Genomic DNA, 26,197 nt, shown 5'->3' on the forward strand with positions numbered 1-26,197 from the left:
TATGTGCATTTTCAGTCGTTTTTAGAGAGAGAGAGAGAGAGAGAGAGAGAGAGAGAGAGAGAGAGAGAGAGAGAGAGAGAGAGAGAGAGTCCCGATGTACAACAAATAGCAACTGCTATTGAACAACTTAAGACCTAAAATGTATAATCCTAATGTAAATATTCTTACAAATGTCGACACATTGAGCAATTAGAGCAAAATATTGACACATTTAAAAGCTTCGTTTCATAAACCGACATTTTAATTATTCGACTACTTCAACAAAATTGACTGGTTGTTGATTTGCTATACTACACAATTAAGGGGCTGTATGTTATTTTTCATATGTGACGTCAATCTACAGGAAAAAAATATCACTCTAATCCCCTGACAAGCAATATTGTTTTGCCAGATTTCCATAAGGGTCAATAATATTGGTCATATATTTGTACTCTAGTCAGTATTAGAACTTGTTGTTGGTACTTAGTTTGTAGGGCACGGATTCAGTGAATTTTCAAGTAATATTTTGACGTTCGATATTTAAAATAACAATTAGTGCAGTATTAATTCTCAACAGTGCCTCTTCATTATCAGAATGGTCTCGGCATGACTTTCAAAAATTGTGTTGAAAGTTGAGAGAGAGAGAGAGAGAGAGAGAGAGAGAGAGAGAGAGAAAGAGAGAGAGAGAGAGAGAGAACGAGAGAGTTTGAGTTTCTATTAAAACAAAAAAGTCAAATTTGTATGTGTAAAATTATTTAAAATCAGCCTTTGTCGCTTAAAAGATTTTTTTGTATACCGTACCTACATTGTTTATATGTATAACGGCGAATATTCATCACACGTACAGTAATTAAATCATAAATAGTGTCAGAGATTGAAATAAAATCCATATTTCCCGTATGTACTCGTATGCCCATGAAATTCTTTTTGTGCAATTGAATGGTTTTTTTAACTCAATAAAAAAAGACAAAGAATACGTTGGAGATACATCTACAAAATACATGAAAGTATGAAGGAATAGTAAATAAGGAAATCCAATTATACATATGGCAACAAACGTGAATCCAAGTTTTTTTTTCCGGGAAGGGGGGGGGGGGTCGATTGGGTCCAAGAATTTTTTGGTAAGTTTCCTTTGTGAATATATGAAGTTTGAATCTTCCAAGGCGAGGCCGGGGGGGGGGGGGGTCAACTGGCCACTTTTTCTCCCGATCCGCCCAACTATTTTCTGAATTTGCGCATGGAAAATTGGCCCAAAAATTTGCTATGATAATTTCCATAAAATATAATGTTATCAATGTCCTTTATACACTTTACCGGTGATTTGATTCCCGACATTAAGCTATTTAAAAAGGTGTGTTTACCTGGAGAATAAGATAATTGAAATCGGTCTTTGAAAGCGAAAGTCAAGGGAGATTTAATTAAAAACAAACATTTAGAATTTCTTTCTTATGATTCTTATGACTAACATATTTAATAGGATATTTGCCTCTATTTCTTTTACGGATCTTAAGATTTTATATGTTGAGTTCATAAAGAGATTTGTTTGAAACAATATTTTTTCATTGCAATCATGATAGCCATTTTACTGTTTAAGCGTGTATACTAGGACCTAATTTACTGCTAAATCAGGTAGAGTAATAATTATCCCAAAGTGAAACATACACTCTTTTTATTACCAGAACGGAAGGCTGCTCTTTATATTCAAGCAGCCCTATTTCACGCCGAATAAAACATATCGAAAGATCTCATAAAAGGGGAAATTGTGGTTTGAAATTATGTTAGATTTACTTTTCAATTTAATTGAGTGATGAATTGCAGTTTTAAAGAGAAAAAGGGAAAGCAAATGATTGAAGAAGAAATTCGCAAACAGACATATAAAAAATTTAAAAAGTATGTCGAACGTTTTATTTGAAAGTTGTCAATTTGAGAGACGATATTCACAAGATTTGTATTTTTGAGAGTTTACATGACATCCCAGCACATCAACCCCACCCCTACTAGCAACTCTCTCTCTCTTCATACACTTCGAAAAATAGATTATGTTTGTACCTGAATAAATATTCACTTCTCACTAAAAATTCTTTCACACTCATTTATCTTTTTTTTTTTTTTAAGCTTAACAGGTATCATTTTCAACGACCCCTATACTTATCACCCCCCCCCCCCTCCCAATAAAAAAAAAATAACAAAAAAATATTTTTAAAAAAACCCCCCAAAACCCCCCACACGCAAAAAAAGAAAACATTTAAAAAAAATTCAAAAATCAAATCATTATATGCATGCATTTATACTGTTATAAATAACATCAGTTTTCAATTCAATAGAGCCAGCTTTTGAAAAACTTTTGTTAAGTATGGATTCAATCAAATAAAAATTTCCGTCATGTAAGAAAAAGAAAAGCTAGGCCATTCAATTTATTCATTTCAGTTTTTATGAAGCACGGACGTCAATTTCTAATTTTTTTTTTATAATTTATATATCATACATGTTTATTAAAATGTATACACATGCTATTAATCTAAATAAAAACTTTCATAACCAAACCAATATATGCTGTGAAGACCACTGAGATTAATAATTACCAGTTATATAATGTATACAAATACGAGTTCAAGTCATTAATACAAAACATTTTACACTATATTATTTCGCAATAGAAACTTTAAGTTGATAATTTAATATGTTTGTCATATCTTATGGTTTGTTGACAAGGAAAGAAAGAATAAAATCAAAAGGTTGAACAAATAATTGCTTCAAAACAGTGAACAAAATAATTGCTTCAAAACAGTTATCCTCGCTTTTTCGAAACACGTGCTGGGATTCGATGTGTCATGGTAGAAAGAGAGCGCCATTGTTATTCACACCTTTGACGACGATCTTGCGAGTGTCGCGTGGTCCGTGGAAAAATTAAGTATTTATCTCTCAATTTGGGTACTAACTGTAGCTAATTCCAGTTACACTCACATAACCGTTCTTTCTCTCTTGTGATAATCAGGCTATTTATACCCTACAACGGTTAAAAATTCGAAATTTTTCTTCTTTGATCTGAGCACGCGCTAGCCTTATAAAACGGTTGATAAGTATATAATGATGTTTCCAAATCGTCTTTGATAATAACAGTTAACATTATTATTATTCTTTATTTCGGTCGTTTATACATGTATAAATACAAGTTCGCAAACCTCAAGATGCCGCAGACGTTATCGGTCGCTGATGTGGAGAGGATGACGTCGACGCCTTGTGATGGTGCTCACAACTTCAAGCGTAACTCCCGAGAAAGAAAACGGGTACAGAATATCAACGTGTTCATCCGAGAACTGAAAAGCAAGCTGCCGGTTGAATGGACGAGTAAGAAAATGGGCAAGCTAGAAATTCTACAGAAGTCAACTTTGTATATAAAACATCTCATGGATGTGTTAAAAGAGGATGGCCCGGTGGATTCCGATCTGAAAGACATTGTCATGGCTGCAAAAGCATCTCCCCAGTGTGCCCCTCGAGAACCGCTACCGACGAATCGGGACTGTGAAAAGGAAGCTCCATACCCCCTACCAACCCCTGCTGCTGCGGTACTGGACTATAAGACAGCGCCAGAGTGTAGTTTTGTCGACGACAAGGAAAGTTTGTGCACGCAGCAGGAACTATACCAAATTTTCGCCCATATGTGAAAGGGGGTTCTGTACCTTGTAAATGTGATAATTTCAAAAACGAATCAGCACGTCGAGCTTTAATAGTTTTATAACAGTGCTCTTCGGCTTGTTTGTTTCCGGGAACCGTCCAAAATTACATAGCAGTACCTATTGGTTTACGAGCTGAATAGACAATAAAAATATAGAGTGGACGCTATATTTTACAATGTATGTTGAACGAGGCATTTGAATGTTAATGAATAAATGGGATGTATTTTACATTGTGGGACAAATATTTATTTAGATTTGATGTATATTGTGTATAAACATTGCAGAAAAAAATTACATATGTTTCTTAAAGATGTAGAATGATTGTGAATAATTCATAATCTATAGATGATAAAGTCATGTATACTTGTTTATTAATAGATACTTTCGAGATAGTACGAAGTATTGGTGGAAAAGGAGTAAATGGTTTAAAATCAAACATTTAAAATACTTGAAATGAAACTTTGAACAATTTGAAAAATCAAAATTTTCCTACAAAGACCTTTCATTGTACTTTGCAACTGTTGAGAGTATTATGAACGCTCAGATCTACCTTAAAATTGGAATATGATATTTTGGGTCATAAACTATAATTTACTGAAAAAACCCTAAATGTGTTATCTTTTAAATTCAAACATTTTCTTATATACAATGTACTTATAAATAGCTCTTCATTATAGGTGAATCATATATATTAGTCTAAAAATGTAAGCAAGTAAGTAATTTTTTATTTAAATAGTGACATTGTGCATGACATTTATATTATACAATGTGTATGCCAAATAATCGTAATTTGCACCCGGTCCCTTTGACCTATGTCACTTTATACAATTGTAACATTATACATGCATGATTTCAAATTTATATTATATATATTAACTTTTGGACATTGATAAATTACATTTCTGGTGTACAATATTTTAACACATTTACTTTTGAATATTATTTTTCCTGAGCTGTTATGCAGAGTTTATAAATCTAGCAGTTAGTAATAGGTAATTGTTGATCAATGAAACAAATAAATTTTGACAAATTCTTCGAAATTCACAATAAAGAAATATTTCTGTCGTATATTTTTATGCAAAGTGTAAAAATGACCAAAAACAATGCATCCAACCATCTTAATTCATAAAATATACATTACAACATTTATAATGTATATTGAATAAGTGAAAACTTTTGGGGTTTTTTTATCTGGCAAGAAACTACTAGTAGATGTTTTATATTAATATACTACATCAAAATAATTTTCGCAAGGTTATATATCCTGAAGGAATTCTCTAAAATTTAGTCGATTTGTTTCAATTCCTTATATACTTGTAGAAAAATTATATTTAGATAAAATTTCGTGCCTATATACATCATATAACAATATACACGATTCTTTCACAATACATAGCGATGTATTTTCTCTTTCTACTTGTCTTCGTGTGGATTTTGAGAATGTACGTTAAAACAAAAATTAATCAAAGTACTCAAGTACTGACGGGAGCTGATTTTATCGATTATCATTTATTAAAAATCAACGATATGTGATTTTGCATGACAAGTAGTATCAGTAATCGAAATATTTCTGAGAAATTGTATGGATCCAGGCAAGATTGAACTCTTATCTTGTTCAACCAAACGATCGACTGTCTCAGTTTATTTCCGACAAGCAAGAGAGACTCTGTTTTGTCGGATATTAACGGAGACAGCCAAGCGTCTGGTTGAACGAGACTACATTGAACTCTAGCGTAGGAATACATACGACTTTAAAAAATATCTAAACTGTTTGTACAATTTAAAATCTTACTATTTTCATGGTATTTATGAATAAGTTTTCTTGAAAAACAATGCTTCAGAATACATACCATCGAGTTTATCTATTATTTTCAAGAACTAAGTGTTGTCAGCGGTATAATTGATTTGTGCTTGTGCTTAGGTCCAAACACTGTTTCTCTTTCGCTTTGCTCGAGTAAGTGCATAGGAGAGTTGATTAAAATCAACTCCCAAAAACATTACTCAATGTGACTATGATAATAATTGTTTCATTGCGTCATATTTTGTGTTTTCATGATATAATTGCATTGTACTTACGCATTTTTGTTTGCGGAAAATTAATACATTGTTTATCACAACTGAGAGTCACTGTAGCCAATGTGATAATTTCTTTAATGAGAATGAGAGACAAATTACATTTAATTAAAACGGCCGACTTTATATATATATATAAAATTTAATTCTGGTTGTAACGCGCTTTCTGACTGGCTAAAAAATTATTTTATATCGTATAAAGAATGTTGCCTACGTCATAGTAAGACTAACGTCAAAAACGTATCAATACGCCTGACGTTACGTTTGAATTTTGTACACTTTTACGTGAAATGACCGTTTTTATTGACAATGAAGAGTAAAAAAATGAAATTATAAGCAATGGATTCAATATTTATTAGTTTTATACGATATAAAATGGTTTGAAACAGTAAACGCTTTTGTATAAATCGCTTCGTGGTTTATAAAGCGTAAACTGCCCCAAACAATTTTATATCGTATAAAACTAATAAATATTGAATTCATTCCTTAAATAAATATATATATATATATATATTATATATATATATATATATATATATATATATATATATATATATATATATATATATATATATATATATATATAAAGCACAGAGAAATTCACCTTTTTGGAGCTCCACCTCCGCCCCGGCCGGGGCTTGAACTCACGACCTCTGGAACCCATTCTCCTAGCAGTGAGCGGCCACCGCTCTAACCACTGGGGATGACGAAGGGAAACTAGCGCTCTGGTTGCTCACTGCACGGTCGTTTGAGATACAGGTGGAATGCAGTTAAACGACAATTTGAGAGGATCGGGATGATACACATTGCATAGATATATACATATAATAAGCACAAACATTGCAATAACTCTCAAATTGACATATACCTGCCCATAGTGAATGATAAAGATTTATCTCATACGTGTGGTGTATATTACCCGTGTGATAAACCTTTGCTATAACACACGGGTGATGCTATATCAAATACTTCCGGTCGGAACTACTTTTGACACAACCCCTCGCTTCAACGACCTATTTTCGAAGATTTGCTAGTACTTTCAACATAACTATATCTACTACAAAAATTGATATAAAATTGATTTTGTCAAAGTTTTAAATTACAAATATGAAGGAAAACACATAACTGCGTAGCACAGGCGTCGGAACCGGGGGCCTATTGTGAGGTGTGTGGGGGGGGGGGGGGTAGCCCCCCACACCTTTTTTGCAAAGTTATTCATAACTGTAACCACAAGATCCTTTGTTCTTGTTTGTCAAGATTTTTGATAAATTTAGCCCACTTCCAACTTTCAATTTGCTTTGTGAAGTTTATAAAACTATAAATTACGTTTACTATCAAGAAGTTCATCCTGACGACTCGAGGGAAACAGAGCGCTCTGGTTGTGTTTAGGCCTATATACAAGAACTTACCGAAATAATGTTTCATGAGACTTTAATTCCACCACCAGTAAGCATCCTTATTCACTATTTTCAATTTTGAATCATAAGGCTAGCCTAGTGTTTGTTTTATTAAACATCATGCATCAACAACTGTTCCTCGTTCGAGTCAATTCAAACTAGCCTAACGAGCATTCGCAACTTTGTGTATGTCAACAAAACTGATTATTCAAGTCTTCTAATCGGAATTTCCATTTAATCAAGTGAATAAGCTCTAAGAAAAATTATCTAGAGCTAAAAAATTATTTTAAGGTTTATTTCAGTGAAACTTTACATTAAGGAAGGAGTCTTTTCTGGTTTTCGACTTGTCAAACGTAAATTGATTAATTGTTCATTAAATCAAGATGAAAGGAAATTAAAATAGAATATTTTTCTTTCATTTTTATCATCATACAACTTGGCATAGAAAAAGTAATCAAAGTTTACAATCTAACAGGGACTATATTTTTGGCGTAATATTGGCGTAGGAAAATATCACATGTTGCGCAATTCAGAATTGCTGCAGATTAATGGGTCTGAAATAGCATTTTAAAAACAATAACATTAATGTTGGATTTTTTTCACTAATGTAAACTAATGATATGATACTTGGGTTTCAGAATATGTTTTTAAAATATGATTTGCCTATCAAACTACATTTTATAGACTTTTTAAAGCGCCCATTCTATACACTGATTTTTGTGAAAAAATCACTAAAATCAGTTTTTCTCTCTTATAAAACGGTCAATATATTAGCTTTTCTGTCAATTTATATCTTTTTATAAAGTCTTCATTTTACATAAAAATCATAAATATTTTATTATTTGAAGCATAAAAAAATAATAAAAATTTCTTCAAAATTTAAGAAAATTAGAGGAAATGCGGGCTAAGCAATATCAATTTTAATATAAATATTTATTCCGATTAAGTAGTATAAGCTGATAGACATTCTGATATTCTATCATTTCATTGAAGAATAGAATATTCAAATCTTAAACAAATGTCTTCAGAACTACAAAGATCCACACTTATTTCTATCATCCTTTACATTGAGGAAAAAGGTAGTGACCTTGACCTGACCTTTATGCAAAAACGAAAAGGTCAAATTTGATAAAACTGATAGAATCATATGGTAATATGATCCGTTTGACTGTGTCAAAATTTCATGAATTTCTTATTATAAGAAATATGTTTGATAACGAGAAGACTCCTTCCTTAAAACAGTTAGATTTATCTCAGGAATGACGTACTAAATTGTATTGCGCAAGGTCAAAATAGCCGCATAACACAACGTTGCATCATCGTGTATAATCTTTGAAGAAAAAAACCAATTCGGGTCACATAAGGGACTGTCTCAAAGGCTTCATAATATAAATCAAATTGTATGAGATGAAAAGAACATCTATATTGTGTGATTTTATTTTTGCTTTATCCAACTCGTTGAAATGGTTATATTCGCTCGGCAGGCCTCGCGAATATATACACCATTTCAACTCGTTGGATAAAGCAAATATAAAATCACACAATATAGATATCCTCTATATACATAACAGGCACATAGCATCGGGGGGGGGGGGGGGGGGGGTCGGGGGGGGGGGGGGAGGGGGGCCTGCCCCCCCCCCCCTTTTTCTTGCAGCAGCAAATTTTTGAAAATCTACATATAAAGAAATGAATTATAATGGAGTTGGCCCCCCACTTTTTTGGAAGTAAGTAGAAAATTGATATGAAAATAAGGAAATGAGGAGTCACATTGAATTTCGTGATTTGGAGGGTAAAAAATGTTGGTAGCGAAGAATTTAATTTGTGGAAGTAAAGTTTTTGGAGCTTTTTGGAGCTCCACCTCCGCCCCGGCCGGGGCTTGAACTCACGACCTCTGGAACCCATATACATATGTGATTGTTGTTACAAGGACCCATTTTTTGGGGGGGTACTCGGGGATATATATATATATATATATATATATATATATATATATATATATATATATATATATATATATATATATATATATATATATATATATATATATATGTGTGTGTGTGTGTGTGTAAACCATTATGAAAATGCAGAACTTTTCAAAACTTTCCTAAATACATGTATGATCGCATCTGTACTACTACCGGATCATGTAGCGCACCCATCACAGAAGTGCTTATATCATTGTATTACACATGTACCATATATTCAGCAGATAAATTATCCCCATTCTTTTGTCAAATCCGACCATTTAGACCTTTATTTAAGGAGGCAATCAATAGAAATCAAAATCGATAAATAGTTCAGAATTTAAACATCAAAGACATAAAAAATTACCAAAAAAAGCCATTTTTATAATAACTTGTCGTAATTAATCCGAATTATTTTTTGTTTTTTAGTGTTTCTTTTCTATTAAGCATAGACGCACGTTCTTCTAAACCAAAACAGCAAAACGCTCAATATTAAATGCAGTGCACTCTGATGTTGAAATAGATGTAAAATAGATAGTGACTAGATAAATGTTTATTAAATTTACGCACGGAAAACTTTCAAAAAGTCCTTGTTTATTGACACGTAATGAATTTTGCACGTATTGATTTTCATCAATTGGAAACCCCCCTCCCCTTTTTCCAAATTGCTGGATCCGCCTCTGGAATTAACACTACTATGACATTATATAAATTATAAATTATATAAGCTAGATTGATTAACAATTATGATATATATATATATATAATATATATATATATATATATATATATATATATATATATATATATATATATATAATTTATGATGTAGTATATATACATGTACAGATTCACGCAAGTTTACTCCCAGCATTCACTCCAAGCGAGAAAACTGCTTCTTTAATTTCCTGAATCCGATCTAAATATGAATCATCCCTTTGGGAGGAATGCATATGACAAATAAATTAAAGAAGTTCTTTGTATTGAAATGAATAATATTTGATGTTCTGATGTCGATTTTTATTTTCATAATCAGGTCTACGTACTTTACAAGTTTCACACACTTTTACATTATTAATTTTTTTTTTCATTCCACACTATCAGTTAATTGATCATCCTACTATTAACTGTGATTGCTTAATGTTTATAAATATCTCTTTTTAAAAATTGAAAATAAAGGAATTGTGGATTAAGAAAGAAAAAAAAATAAGATTGAACACTAACAGTCTATGACAGTCTCATTATAATTATACACCGTGAGAATTTAAACAAGCAACTTTAAGTTTTCAAACGTCATGTATTTGTAAATACATGTACTAGTATACAATGTATTCGTATTCTTACAAAAATATTGGTTTATTTCAATTTCCCCCATTTTTCAACTATTCATAGCATAGGACTATGTTTACTTTGCTTTAACTGAATCATTCACCAGAAAAAGGACGCATGATATGATGTTAATTTTAAAAACAAAAAAAATAATTCATACGAGTGTTACAGACCCCCGTTTATTTACAACATTATAATTATTGTAGGTTTTGGCATGTTTAATTCATTGTTAGCATATTTTAAAAATGTAAAGATCTTATTTTTAATACAACGTCAAGTAGTTAACTATATACATCTAAATTGATTATGTCGCCATTTTACCTACATGTATGTCACATACATGTAGGTAAAATGGCGACATAATCATTGTCAATCAAGTTTTTCAATACTAAATTTCTTAATTCACGTTAACGTGAGGTATATTTTATGTATTTTAAGATAGGTCAAAAACAATTAATCCCCCATTAATATGAATTTCAAACGTTTGGACGAAATGTTTGCGGCTTTATTCCATTTTAAAACATATAACAGCATATCTTATGAATTCATCATCTACAAAAATACAAATCAAATAAATATCAAATAATAACCATGAATCTTACTGAAACTACGAGAGCGAGATCAACATAAGCCGTTTGGATTGTTTTTCAATCTCGTAAATTTACTGTTATAAATTGGAATATGTTTGACGTTAATTACTAAATAAATATTGTTTAAAATAAACTAAGAGAATTGCATATGAATGATAGAATTACACTCCTTATTGCATTTTTCTTGCTTTGATTAAAAAAAAAAGGATTTTACTTTAAATTAATCAACATTGATAAAATATTCATTTACATGTACAATGTACAATAAAGTCATATGTTCCATCCCGCTAATCATTGGTGAGGTACTCTCTATTCATATGAACTTATAATCAAATTATCAAAGGGGTTCGTTTTTTTTTTTTGTTTGTTTGTTTGTTTTTTTTTGCTGACGGATCGAGTGGGTCTGATGTCTAACGGTGTTATTTCTCAGTCATATAATTAGCTTCAGTAACCCTGCAAGATCTTGGAGGACTTTTAACTTTTCCGCGGTTTTACTTTAATATTATTTCCTGTAGTAAGGGATGATAAGACAATATTGCTTGTAAATCAATTTTGTTATTGCATTGCGTCTAATAAGACTTCTTTTACCCCTACGCAGTTGAATTCCACTGTACTTTGATCAATTATAAATACGTCGGGATCGGGGTTCTAATCTGCGTCAACCATCGGCAACCAAAACAGACACTAAAAGTAGGTCAATAGATGCTGAGAGATCATTTGGGGGCCAAATATTTACGCTCAAAAACAGAAATCACGTGTTCAGATCGGATTTATTGTAAACAGCGCAGAAGAAGTTCATTCATTCGATCTATGTGACTGTGCTATGTACATTTGTCTACAAACGATATACGCCAATCAGCTGATCGGCGGTTATTGAATTTTTTTTTATTCTCCATCGGCAGAATATATGCATGCTGGTGATATATAGACTTCGCTGATATAATTAAGGTATGTCTGTATGGAATATGAGTGTGATATTGTCAATTTTGAAAATTTATGTTGGCAATTTTGTTTTTTTACAAGTAGATACGCAATTAGTCTAGCAGACGATAGATTAAGTTTTTGTATACATTTAAAGCTCTACATAGTAAAAGAGATCATGCAGCATAACCGTGAATAGTGTCCTTAAATAACCTATGAGGAAATGCCTTTTTTCCTGACATTGTACAAAGCCAGGGACGTATTATACTAACAGTATACGTCCCTGACAATGCTTAGCTAGGTAATCAGGAAATGCAATCGGATATAAAGCTTTATCTTGTATTTATCTATAAATATTGAAAATAGTTTATAATTACATGTACATGTATAGCAAAATGATATAGACCAAATTAAAAACTAACCCTACGTAAAAAAGAAAAAGGAGGAAGGTGGGTGGGTTTGTGGGGGGGGGGGGGGACTGAAATTGCAGTAAATAAAACAGATCTTCACAACACCACTAAACAATGAAAATAAGCTAGAAGGGATCGCCATCCCCCCCCCCCCCCCCCCCCCCCCAAAAAAAAAGACATATATTTATGTGATTCGTGTGATTAATCATGTTATTAATAGAAAAAAATGATGAATCAACTTAAAACAGCAGAAAAATTTAAAATATATATATATTTTTGATACATTTAAATGGCCTCTTTTTGTATTTAAAGATAACCCATAATATGAATGACCATGCAGACACTCCTTAAATATATAATTTTTTATAATACTATCAAAGATAAAATAAAAATTAGTTGTTCATATTAGAGTAATTAAGATGATGACTAAATATAATTTTTTTTAAAAAATATGAGTATCATATGCATTCCACTAAAAAAATTCCCTAAGAAACTTTTATCGTAGCAGTATCAGACAGAATTTAAATGCTGCATTAAATACCATCTTTTGACAAAGGATCTGATATAGGATCAGTATAAACAGGTATTCAATTTCCTCCTTTTCATAAACACCATGGAGTAATATTTACTGTGATTATGTGAAATCATCAAGATAAATTTACAAATTGGAGCAGAAAAATTCTATTCTTCAATGGCATTTAGAATACCTATAGGTATCTAGTTCAGGTTCTATAAATAATGCCTGTAAAATTCCCTCCATAGCTTTACGTAGCCGCATTGCATGAAGGTGTATTTATATCTCTGTCCATTTAAATTACCCCCTTTTTTGCATAGAAATTGGAGAACAGCTGATTGCAATGCAATGAAAGGTAAACACTGGTTAGGTCGCTAGCACTGAAGAAAATGGATTAGATGCACAGCACTTTTTAAGGTATGGTTTAACTAGTAATATTTTTTAAACAATAAAATGTTTTCTTTGTTGTTATCAATCAGGGTATTCCAATTACATGAATTAAGGATGCTGCAGCTAGGAAAGAATACACAACCTGCTATTTATTTTCAGCTGTTTTGTGTCATTTTTTTTATTGCAATGATCACATTAATCCATTAAGAGACAACATTTTTTGAAAGAAATTTTAAACTGTCATATTGTTCATGAATCCATTAAAAGAAGAAAGAAATTTCAAACTTATTGTTCATGTTCCATTCATGTGCGTAATTAATTCACTGTACCGTAGCTAGATTCTAAAAGTAAAATACAATATGGTACATGTGCAACTCATTGACTACATGTATATATATATATATATATATATATTGACTGACTAATTGTATTTATAAAGATTGAGTTGATGTAACATTTTGCATATCCTGATCTTGAAGGGCCTGGTGGGGGGGGGGGGGGGGGGCTTAACAATTCAATTTTCTTAAATTTACATAGTTTATTACATGTATTAGTTGATGGATTAATTAATATTTATATGTTTGCTGAATGACTCGATTACCCCTCTAACCTGCCTCCCCCCCCCCCCCCCCCAAGCACTCACACAGAATGTCAATGATGGTGTATATAGTCATGCAAGGCTCAGCAATAACATGTTGCAAAATGCACATGCATTTCTATTACATGTATGTAATATATACCGATCGATACCTAATAACGAGCAATTAAATTTCAAAATCTAAATTATTTAAAAGTTATTAGACTGTTAATATGGTCAATATGCAAATTTTTTATTGTAGGTTGAATATTTAAAAATTGTTAATGGTAAACTTATTAGTATGTTTCTGTCTTGCAATGTTATCATTTATGCCTAAAGATCTGGCTCCACCGTCACCAAAATTTTCAAATCCCTCAACTCATTCCTCAACTCAAATCCTTTAAAGAAAAGTGCATTGAGGTCAAATCTCAGATTTGAGGCTGAGTATTGACTTGGGGAAAGTTGGTGATGGCGGGGCCAGAAAACCCAAAAAACATTATATAAATAAGCATTATCTACTTTTATATGATTTTAAGTTTGACAACTCATAGTCATATGATTCAAATTTTAACTTTTTATTAATAAGGAGAGCTAATAAAAAATATAAAAACGTACATCCTACACACAAATGCTCTATGAAAGAAAAAAAACATGCACATTGTACCAGCAATACATGTCACTTGCATGCATACATGTAAAATACTTTAGTACTATAGCTTATTGTACATGACTACTACATGTAGCACATACCTCTCAGATATTTGAATATTTGTTTTGAACTATTCAGTTATCTGATGGAGTATGTATATAGTGTGTGGATGGATACTTGACACAGAAGTGTCACTCAGTATCTCTACTGTTTGTACAGACGGGGAATATAGCGACAGACTTAAAACGTCAGTTTGCTCGTATACAACAGGTCGTGCTCAGAAGTATGCTATCTCTTTCATTGCGAGCTCATTGAGGTGTTACTGCTGTATGCTTTTTTTTTCTTTATCACAGGTTCATATGTATACACATGTATTTTCAATTTTCATCAAATGGTTTTTTTTTCTTCATACTTTTTTTTTTTCATCAACCAGGATATTAAATGTCAGTCTTATTTTTGTTATTTAGGTTGTTGCTATTAGTCCATGGGTATGAATTTAAGTGTGTATTTTGCAGTACTGTTGTACAATTTTTTATTGAGTTAACTAGATTTAATTCTTTATTTTATTTATACATTTATTTATAAAACAAAAAACTTCCTGATGGAAAACAGATGTTTACCTTGTAAATATATTGTACAAAAGAGGTAATTTTTTTTTTGAAATCATGCATAGTGTATTGTTTATTATCTTTTTTTCTTTTCTTGTTATAGGTTTAACACTTTAAAATGGCCAAGGATGAAAAAAAGAAAGTGGACATACCAAATATTGAGATAGAATACACCCCAAGATTTGGAAGTAATGTAGACACTAGCCGACCGGCCAGGAAAGGTCCCCAGGAGGAGGAATTTGTCCCTCCTGATGGGGGATGGGGCTGGGTGGTGTGCATTACATCGCTTTTAACAAATGGGACAGCTTTCAGCATCCTCAATACGTTTGGCATAATATATGTGTACCTTATTAAGGAATATGCACACGGAGACCCAGATATTTCTTTCAAGACATGTAAGTATGAACAATTTTTTTGCTTTGGATTTTTAAAGGTGGTTTCTAAAGGCAAAATAACAAAAGTACATGTACATAATTATGTCAATAGTTATAACTAAACACTGACATTAATATGACAAATACTGTAAATTACAACAACTGATGTCCACATAGTATGATTGTTCATGTTTTCATTCAACTTCCTTGATTTTGTTATTGTATATCAAAAATACACATACTTCCTCTACATAAAAATGACACTAGGTACTACATCATCTTTGTTTCCTCTTTGTAAAGTTATTTTGTATAAATACATCAATACTCATTAAGGTTAAGGACTGTTCTTGTCAATGGACATCTTCACTTGCTAGTGAGTAGGCATATTTTTGATTCAGAGAGAGAGAGAGAGAGAGAGAGAGAGAGAGAGAGAGAGAGAGAGAGAGAAAGAGAGAGATAGAGAGAGAGAGAGAGAGAGAGAGAGAACGAACTTTATGATGCTATTCAAGACATGTTAATTGTCAAGGTCACAACAAATAAATGTAATTATTAAATGAATATACTGCCATGTAGAATAAAATATATTACATGTAATGCACTATTACAATAATTATTGTAATGACATGTAACACACATTTCTGTTTGTGTACATGGACTAGCACTTGATCTAATTTTTTTGGGTGAATGTCCTTGAACTTTATCCTGCTTAAACCAATACATAGGCGGACTTTGTCTTAAGAACTTTCAATTCTGCAAACTCTGTTCTCTAAGTGGAAAATTACTGGAAAGGTAATGCTGTAATTATTCTACATAATAAACAGACTGCATCTGTTATTTCCATGACAAAATATCCCATTGCTGCATGCTGATGACTCCACTTTTAGTTGAATTGTAAGGTATATTTCATGTATCTCCCAAGTTATATATACACAGGTCTATATAACTTCAGACATGCATCTCTGAATAGCTTTAAGTTTTATTTTGGATAATTTACTGTTAAATTCAAAATCCGATCACCTGAAAAATATAAATATGCAAAAATACAAGTCATTGGTCTAATAAATCTAAGCCCTTTTTGTTTTATCTTGAGGTAAACAGGCTCTAGAACCCTTTAATCTTAGTACAGGTTGGATATGTTTCGTTTGGTTTGTGAATATATAATGAATTTTTGTGCCAAGTTAATTATTCATGTCCACAGAGATATACAACCTTTCTATTTTTTTCGGCAGATTTTCTCTTGTTGTTTACCGATTTTTATGAAGGTTTGATGTTTTACTGCTAATTTATGCCAATTGTTATTAAAGCAGTAAAAGTTTATAACTTTTTTGTGTGCTAAACACAAAATTTAACAGACATGCGAGTCTGCATGATATGTTTATGTTTTTTATGCAATATGTAAAGCAATAACCAAGCGCAGGTGCACGTGAAACCAAGTAACTAATTATTCTCTTAAAATGAAAGATTTTCAGAGGTGACTCTTTAGGCAACGCTTTTTTTGGAGTAGTAGTTCTTTTTTCTTCAAGTACATTTCATTTCCTTTTTAAACAACGCATGAAATGTACCTAAAAACTGTCAATGTTTCTCCTAATATTGAACAAGGACATGGGTTCACCTAGTGAATTTAACACCGTATTTAAAACACCTTGATTAATTTCGAAGAACAATGACCGATAAGCTAGAGGCCACTGCGGTACACATGCGCATACAATACATATATGTACCCGAAATTAAAGTATTGCTTTGAATGAGCAAAATTTATAGATGTGCACGTTTTCACCGCTTGAACTCCAATGGTCCGGGACTCGTTTTCGTTTCATACAATGTAAAAAGTTCGAATTTTATTTAAATATCACGTTGTTTTTATGCTGATCAATTTCATACTTTTAAGTAGGTGAGGAGGTGGGGGAGGGGTTAGGGTTTAGTTCAGCGCCGGTATTGAAGTTTTGTTTGATAAAAGAGTATAGTACTCGTTTGACCCGTTCATACCGGAGCTTTTTGTATTTTGCTGATTGGGCAATCCACTGACTTTTAACCAGTCTTCATTTTCATTTCAGTGAATTTTCCCTCTTAAATTTTTACTTTGATCAATCACCAGTTTTAAGCCTGTAAAATAAACATGGTACCCCCCCCCCCCCCCCCGCCCATAATAAAAAAAATTGACTACTAGATAAACTTAGTTTCACACACTGAGCTATGGTTATTTTCAATATTTGGCAGCATTTATTTATCAGCGGGCCTGTAATGCGATGAATGTTTTGTTGACTATAATTTTTGTTGTAGAATAAAGCTGCGCAATTCAAGCAATCTCCATCGTTACAGCTGCACTGTATCCGTGGCATGTGACAATGTGACTAATTTACAACATGCTGAAATCAGCTGACATACGTGTACAGTGTATGCATCATCATCAACAAATACTACTCGAATCACCCTTCTCTATGATATACATTGTCACTTAAGAGCAATCGAATTGAATTTACAGTATCCCCTTTTTCAATTTTCGAACTAACGTAATTTATGACAAGCTCATTGCAAAAATAACTCTACCCAGCGAATCTCCCTCTGCATATGATAACTGCCTTGGCTACATTATTAAGTCGTATATATACATACATTCACGACCGTGAGAAAACAGGAGGGTGTCAAGAACAGAATGATATACCATGCATCACCATCTAAGCAAGAATTTATTGTTTATTGTAAATCTGTGCAGTGCGTAGCTAGCAAGTCGCAGTATACGAGGGGCCAAGGATACCCGACCCTGAATGTTATCTGTTATATCATGAGACTGACTTTGCATACCTGTATAAATACACCTGGGCAAAGTGCTGATGACCTATTTAAATACAGGCCTCCGTTAAATTAAAAAAAATGTGCAGGTGAATATATATTAATCTTTTTGGATCCGCTCCTGAATTCATGTTTGATCAAGGTTTTTACTAAATGAATATTGCATCTACGGAAAAAGTCAAGTCTAGTATAATTATGTTTTACACACCCACCATAACCCCCAAGATCGTGTAGGCGTTTTTTCGAGTTTGATGGGCGGGAGTTTGATTGGGGTGAGGGGGTGGGTTGGTGGTGAATTAACGTGTCCACCAAACTTCATATATTAAGATATAATTAATTTGATTGAGAGTAGAATGCTGTCTGAATATTTTGGAGTACATGCATGAACATTTATGGTACGTCGGGGGGGGGGGGGGGGGGGGGGTGCTGTAGTTGCAAGTTCAAGGTCAACTTCATGTACCACAGATCGATATATTCTGTAGTTACACGTACATGTAGGTGACATATTGCATGTAAATGAGTGTCTGTGAATGGTTAAATCTTAATAAGTTTCTTCTCACACATTATTACAATTCTAACCCCGAATCACAATCATTGAGTGAAATGCGTTAGTATACAAATACATTATAGAAAATTGACAAAATATTGAGTTCAATGCATCAATGAAAAAAAAAATCAAATCTAAAAACATATCTGTTGAGCGCCAACCCTCAACCCCCCCCCCCCCCCCCGCCCCACGTTCCACTTATACCACCACAACGCCTCCTCATCTAGATCTTTGACACTAATCTTCCCCATAACCTAGGGACAATCTAAACTCCTTGACGAAATAAGATATGTCGATGTCAGTGTTATGTCAACACGAGGCGAGAAGCGTTTGATGCGATTAACAGGTTCAATACACACACATTACACGCAATTTGTCAATAACAAATACACATTATTAGCAACTCGAAGCGGGAGGTGGTGACATTTTTGTAAAAAGTTGTCATCATAGCAAACAATTTGTATTTTACACGCCCAGCAAATAAAATCAGATTATTACACAGGTCAGCGAATAGCAGATAAATATTATATCAAGAAAAGCATATACACATGAAAATGTACGCACCGAGACACCAATGGACCTGATACAATGTATGTAATCATGAAAAATGGCAGTAATATGCAGTTCATCAAATAAAAAAAATGTAATCTTAGTATAGATAAACAGATTTTTTTTTATAATGGACGAACAATAAACAAAAGTTGATGAAGTATTAATTTCAATGTTATTGTCGATCGAGACCAAAACAAGTGTGTCACGAGTTTTAATCAGGCCACTAATTTATAAACTTAAGTGGCAAAACTACTGTATCTAACCCTTAAGACCAAAAGTGCCTGTTACAAAGTCGCATTATAAACTATTCAGGAGAGAACGTAATTATATTTGTACAAGGCACGGACATGCTTTCTGTTCAACTACATGTATTTATTAACTTTTCCTACGTATTCTTAAATGAAAGAAAAAAAAAACAACCCGTCTTACATGTATATTAATCAAAATTTAATATTCGCTGGAAAAAAAAATCAAGACATTTTCTCAATTCTTATTTCGGAGAATTTGTATAAAAATTCTACAATATCTAACTTTACGAACATTTTGACTATTTTTTGATGACCGTAGTGTTCGTGACTTGTAAAGTATTGTTAGAGTCATTCTGTTATTACATGTACATATGCATTTGTATGTAATAACATTGTAAATTAAGACGATTATTTCTCTTTTGAAATACAGAATGATAATGCAATATGGCAGGTCTTATAGTCTCTTGTGTTTTAAAATTAAGATACATGTAATGTTAATAATTTTTCGCGTTTTTTTACAGCATGGGTAGGGTCAGTCTGCACTGGCATCACCTTCTTGATCTGCATCTTCGCCAGCATAAGCAGCGACCGAATCGGCATCAGGCCGACGGCGTTTTTCGGCGCCGCCTTAGGCGCCGTGGGACTCATATCTAGTGCTTTCATCACAAAGCTGGAACTCCTATACCTTACCTATGGCATATTATTGGGAATCGGCGGCGGATTCGTGTACTCCCCATCTCTAGTCATTCTTGGACACTACTTCAAAAGGCACATGGGCATTGTGAACGGTATTGTTGCCTTTGGAAGTTCCATGTACACCATCATTCTGTCCATCGTTCTGCCAATTATTCTGGAAGCGCTCGGCATTAAGTATACGTTTTTGATTCTGGGAGGAATGTATTGTATGTTGTTGTTTGGCACTCTAACTTGGAAGCCTCTTTTTCACAGAGAAAATAACATTCCCGACTTGGCTTTGTCCAAAGAGAGCATTGTTGAACATTTTGACGATTGCTGCTCTTGGACCAAGAAATACCTTAACGTGGGACTCTTTAAGAACCGGGCCTACCTATTCTGGTTCCTGGGGCTTTCCACGTCGTTGTTTGGGTATTTTGTTCCATTTGTACACTTAGTAAGTATATTTAACCCTTTTTTGGGGGAAAAATTTACTTTTCTTGTAATGCAATTTGCCAAAAGAAAAATGTTCATCTTCAACATCACTAAAACATTATTAGGAGTTTCTTTTGTGTCGCTGTTCAACTTCGACAAGATCTAACTTTCATGTAATTTTATTTTTTCAGACAAAGCAATTTTTTACCTGATTTTTGGTGACAATCAAATGATAATCTGAAGTTGCAATGACAGAATTTTAAGAAGCGGGTTTTCAATAATCGTTACATTTTCATAAGAAAAAAATAAAATAAAAACAATGAAAAAATTTGAAGAAAGAGAAAAGAGAAATTCAATGCGAGGACCCTCTCCTTCATGTTAAAATACAAAATTTTTAATAGTTCTGTTCAGACGTGGTTAACTTGATGTGTAGAGCCCGCATTCATATAAAGATAACATGTACCTCCAACGCTGGCGGAACTCCTCTCTAGATACCGGTATATACATGATTTATTGACTATCAAACCAATTATAAACAAATTATGATAACAATTATCTTAGAGGTCCACAAAGGTGATCGAAGTTTGCTCAGGTTTGTCCAATAAAGATATCGGGACCGCGAGCCCTTTAAAATTCCTCGTGTCAAAATTTTGTGGAAATTAATATACGGCTAATTTAACGTGTAAGTAAAATGGCTTATGATATATAGAAAGTATCAATGATAGACCTAGAAACCAATTTAATGTGACATTTGTTAGTAATTGAACACACCTGAATGACGTTAAGTAATTTGCACTGTAATATTAAAAAACACCCCAAAAAAATATGAACAAAAAAAAAAAATAAAGAAAATATAAATAAAACCACACGAACAAAACCAACAACCCCCCCCCCCCAAAAAAAAAAAGAGAGAGAAAAAACCCCCAAAACAAAAATCAATCAAATAGACCGCCCCCGCCATGTTTTCATACGTTGGCGTTAAGTTTGGTAAACCACATATAACCCGTTCAGGTTTAGTACGTGATGAGCCCTTCATGTGCGAGTTAAATTTTAGAATATACAAAGTTCATTACATACCAAGAGTTTATCTGGACCACAGATTTTTAGCTTTTATCTCTAACAATTATTTCGCCTTTACCTTATAAGGACAAATGATATTTTGTTCTTAGTGTTACAAGTCACGTAGCAGGATTAATCGTTAGGCGCCATTGGTGCAGAACGAAGCGCTATTGTCCTTTCTGATATAATTTATTGAATAATTAAAATATACAACATGATTAAAGTTATGGCTGTATGTTTCATGTTATTCAACATGACTATAATAGTCATGTTGTATATCTCATTTGTTTATCAAGTTAATTAAAAAAAAACACGGTATTTTTATAGTCATGTTGTATATTCTGTTTATCATGTTAATTTTTAACAAATAAAATAAACATGACTACATTCATGTAGTCGTCATTGTCATGTTGTATGTTTTATATAAGAAACTAAATTTTATCATGAAGGACACTTAATAAATAAAATAAGTTGTTGTGTTGAATATCTGTATATAAATATTTTGGTCTGCAGATAAACTGAACTAAAAAACAATTTAGTATATTCATTTGGTATTAACGTATGTTTTGAGTTATAGTAAACTTATCTCGAAAACAATTTAGAATATTTAGTTGGTATTTATAAACGTACATTTTGGGTCATGGTCCTTGCCCGATTTTTTATTAGACTTTTTATCGGTCAATCCTTTGAAGATTACAAGGGTAAATTCCATTCTAGTTAACAGACAAGGATAAACTTAACTTGTCCTATAATTTAACAGCATGTATATGTATATTATTATCAGTAAATTACTATTAAAGACAAACCAAGCTTGATTTCATGGAAAAAACCCCACACAAGCCTAGATAATTTTATTATTCAGTTACTTGTGTGTCCTATCATACGTTTTGTATTCGCACCCAAATGATGGTAAAAATAGAATTAACAGTATGTAAAATTTTTTATAATAAAATATTTACAACAATTACATCCATCTTCCACACAATGGTAAAGTTTCTAATCAATTCAAAGTCTTTTATTATGAAGTACATACATGTATGTATATCCACATAGTTGTCAAGTTTTCATGATACACATATATCTTTAAATGAGTTAATTACTGTGGTTTCGTTAATATTCAAGGGTATCAAATTTCGTGAATAAAGTGAAAATCACAGTTTCAAGGATACGTAAATTCGTGGCCAATGACCCTATCAATACAAAATGTTGATAGAAATTGCATTTCAATGAACTTTTAATTTCATGGATCAACTTAACAACCAAATCCACGAAAATTGGTATTCAACGAATATTAATAAAACCACAGTATCTTGCTTTGAATAATATGTAGATGGTTTTGTTAACCTTTCTTTTTCCTAACCAGATAACTATAAACAAAGCATTTCTTTGTATTCAGGTAAAGCATTCGCAAGATGTCTTTCCTGGTTCGAATGCATTTATTCTCATCACTTGCATGCAAGTAACTTCGGGTGTTGGACGGTTAGTGTTTGGAAAAATTGCGGACTTCCAGTTCGTCAACCGAGTCTACATGCAACAATGCGCGTTTGTGGTGATGGGCATAGTAACAGCATGCATTCCATTTTCGGCAAGTTTTGAAGGACTAATTGCTATTTGCCTGATTTTGGGGATCTGCGATGGAGTTTTTGTCTGTTTGTTAGGTCCTATTGCCTTTGACATCGTAGGCCCCATGGAGGCATCCCAAGCCATTGGGTTTATGCTGGGGGGATTCTCTTTGCCCTTGACGGTGGGGCCCCCAATTGCAGGTTTGTTTTCTGTTTTTGTCTTTTGAAATTAAAAGTATTTTAAAAAAAATGAAGACCAAATAAACCAAAATAATAACAAAACCATCACATGAAGAAGCATTTTAGATTTTTTTTATTTTTTAACAGTACAATGTTTGCTTTTTCTTTGTTACAATACAAATATATAAGTATTTAAAATTGAAAAAAATAATCCCAGTCGAATGATGGAATCATATGAGGAATTCAATCTTCAAAGAAATGTACATATGAAACATAAAAAATATCGTCATCAAAAATTAAAACTAGAAAATATTTAGGAATATACACTCATATGAACACGATTTCCAGATTAAATATTAAATTATGACTTAAACCAGCGTCAAAAAATGACAAGAGTTCTAGATAAAACTATTAATTATAATAGAAAACTAAATTGCTGATTTGTTTGTGAATTATGTAAATCAACTACTTAACCATGGCATTAAAAGATATTTACAGATCTAATGAATTGTTGTTTTAGGGTTGCTCTACGACAAGCTCCATTCCTATGAAGTGGCGTTCGTGGCCGCCGGTGTTCCTCCTATCCTTGGTGCTATTGTCATGTGCTTTATTCCCAGAGTCAAACAGGTCAGGGGTCTTTTCTGCTGCAAAAGAGACAGCAAATATCATATACTTACATCTACAGTATACAAATACCCTATATAAAAATGGTTCATGAAAAAACGGGGTTCAATTTTTATTTTAGATTGTACTTAGATAATTGAAACCGTTGAATTAGAAACCATCAGATACGTTTTTTTTTTTATCTATGACTTACATCGTTTCATGCCATCTTTTTAGAATAAATGAACACTTAATATACAAATCTTAAAACAGAGGCGTTGAAGTTCACTTCTTTATACTCGTAATTTAACATTATTGATAGAAAATATTGGTATTACATTCTTACATTCGTACCTATTGAGTTACGATGTACTTGTACTAATTTAAAAGAAACTTCCCTATTTTGTTTGAATTAAAGTTGATATAAATACACATGTTTTATTAAGATCTGTTAATTCACAGGACATAATTTTGTTGATATTTTAGAGTTATCCCGCTGTAACAGAAACTCAGACATTTGCGTCTATCTCCATGTTGGATGTGCACCTTGCTAGTTCAAGCAGATCAGGTAAATGCAAACATTCTATTTTGATTAAACCCCCCCCCCCCCCCAGAAACAAGCATAAACTGATTACTTAGCATACCTGAATGAAGAGTTCCTTTGTGACATTTAGCTCTATGATTTGTGATTACAAGAGTTATATTAAATTTTATTAAAATACAAGAGTTATATTTAGTTCATTATTTGCGTGTTAATCTTACTTGCATCCTCTTTTTCATAAGTTTGTATATTCATAGTTAACTTCATTGAAAAGAACAAGTTTTCTTATTTTATGATAAGAAATTTGGTATTTGTTAATAAAAAAGTAACAGAAAATTATTCGGTTATATAATGACTCCATTAAATCTACTACAATTGCAGTACTAACCTGATATGTTTCATATTTCTTAGCGCAATTAAACCAACTGAATCAGCAGAATGGTATCAATGGACATCCGGGAACTACCTCTGAGCTAGAAGTGGTCCGTATCGTAGAACTGCTAGACCCTGCCGACCAGGAAGATGGCAAGCTCCTAGACTCACAAAACAACGACATCAAACACAGATTGAGAAGTGCCTCCAAGAGTTCCAACGAAGATGAACAATCAGAAAAAGACTCAGACTCTCTTCTGGATAAGGTAAACGTCAGCTGATAGGAAAAAGTTGATGCTGAAAGAAAAGAGGGCGTGATTTTTGGTGTTTGTTTCTATTTGTTGGACATTTTATCAGCTTTAAGGCCAGTGGTTGGTTGTGGCATGTTGGATTGATATCGACTTACCATCTTTGAGGCATGTTTAAGTCTACCAAATGACTCAGGATTGACGTAGATATCAATGGTATATTTGTGTTGGTGAGGTTGTTGGATGTTTTATCTATTGTGATCAATATACTTTTTAAAGGAAAAGGATGGAAAAAAAATAAAATAAAAACATGGGTGTTTATATTTTATAACGATTTTACTTCATGTTTAGTATGAGAAACACGTATGTAATTAAATTGTTTTTATATGAATTGTTACATATGTATACATACCTCACAACGAACGACGGTGTTCTGGCATGTGAGAAATCTATATTTTTAATGTTGTATTGCTGCAGAATATAGAGTTAGTATTATACAGTAAACCGGTTGTTTGAGAAGCCTAGTGAGCTTTTGCATATTGTGTTGCTTACATGTTTTTTGAATCTTTGAAAATTAGGAAATATGTATGTCTATGGTGTAAACTATGAAATAGAAATGAATTTAAGTGATCTATTTTGTAACGGTTGGCAGAAGGAAAGACATACTTCTCTCTCTCTCTCTCTCTCTCTCTCTCCGAGATGTAAGCTAAATTTTATGAATTTTGTAGTATAATTGTTTGAGATTTCTTAACCCAAATAAATCATACTATTTTAAACGTAATGAGTTTTACCAGGGCCCCCGTAAAATTATCTGAAAAACGTCTTTATGACATAATTACATGCATGAAAATCTATAAAAAAATATTTTGGCATGATACAGTATTTTTTAGATTGTTATTTCAATACTTTATGTAGAATAAAAAAGTTTGAACAGGC

General features: G+C 32.5%; 2 protein-coding genes across 6 annotated transcripts; both read left to right on the forward strand.

Annotated features, from left to right (window-relative positions):
* Positions 1-3,077: 3,077 nt before the first annotated feature.
* On the forward strand, positions 3,078-4,767 carry LOC128185790 (factor in the germline alpha-like). The gene has a single exon (XM_052855452.1). It carries the CDS (start codon positions 3,138-3,140, stop codon positions 3,642-3,644), a length of 507 nt encoding a protein of 168 aa, XP_052711412.1. The 5' UTR covers positions 3,078-3,137; the 3' UTR covers positions 3,645-4,767.
* Positions 4,768-11,679: 6,912 nt separating this feature from the next.
* Positions 11,680-26,197, forward strand: LOC128184534 (monocarboxylate transporter 10-like). Of its 5 annotated transcripts, XM_052854065.1 has the most exons (8): positions 11,681-11,957; positions 13,175-13,271; positions 15,182-15,473; positions 20,111-20,718; positions 23,152-23,518; positions 24,018-24,124; positions 24,587-24,668; positions 25,053-26,197. In XM_052854065.1, exons 3-8 carry the CDS (start codon positions 15,197-15,199, stop codon positions 25,292-25,294), a joined length of 1,683 nt encoding a protein of 560 aa, XP_052710025.1. In that variant the 5' UTR covers positions 11,681-11,957; positions 13,175-13,271; positions 15,182-15,196; the 3' UTR covers positions 25,295-26,197. The 5 variants fall into 5 exon arrangements, with proteins under 5 accessions (XP_052710028.1, XP_052710025.1, XP_052710029.1 ...); XM_052854068.1 differs by lacking the exon at positions 13,175-13,271 and having other exon boundaries at positions 11,680-11,957; XM_052854069.1 differs by lacking the exons at positions 11,681-11,957; positions 13,175-13,271 and adding an exon at positions 14,584-14,753.

This window comes from Crassostrea angulata, chromosome 5, assembly GCF_025612915.1.
Source record: "Crassostrea angulata isolate pt1a10 chromosome 5, ASM2561291v2, whole genome shotgun sequence".
Lineage (NCBI taxonomy): Eukaryota > Metazoa > Mollusca > Bivalvia > Ostreida > Ostreidae > Magallana > Magallana angulata.

Bases quoted from the DNA above. Each gene is read 5' to 3' on its own strand.
- LOC128184534 (XM_052854068.1), top strand. From the start codon at position 15,197: ATGGCCAAGGATGAAAAAAAGAAAGTGGACATACCAAATATTGAGATA. The intron at 20,719-23,151 runs GTAAGTATATTT...CTTTGTATTCAG, and splicing joins TTGTTCCATTTGTACACTTA to GTAAAGCATTCGCAAGATGT. The intron at 23,519-24,017 runs GTTTGTTTTCTG...TTGTTGTTTTAG, and splicing joins GGTGGGGCCCCCAATTGCAG to GGTTGCTCTACGACAAGCTC.
- LOC128185790 (XM_052855452.1), top strand. From the start codon at position 3,138: ATGTATAAATACAAGTTCGCAAACCTCAAGATGCCGCAGACGTTATCG.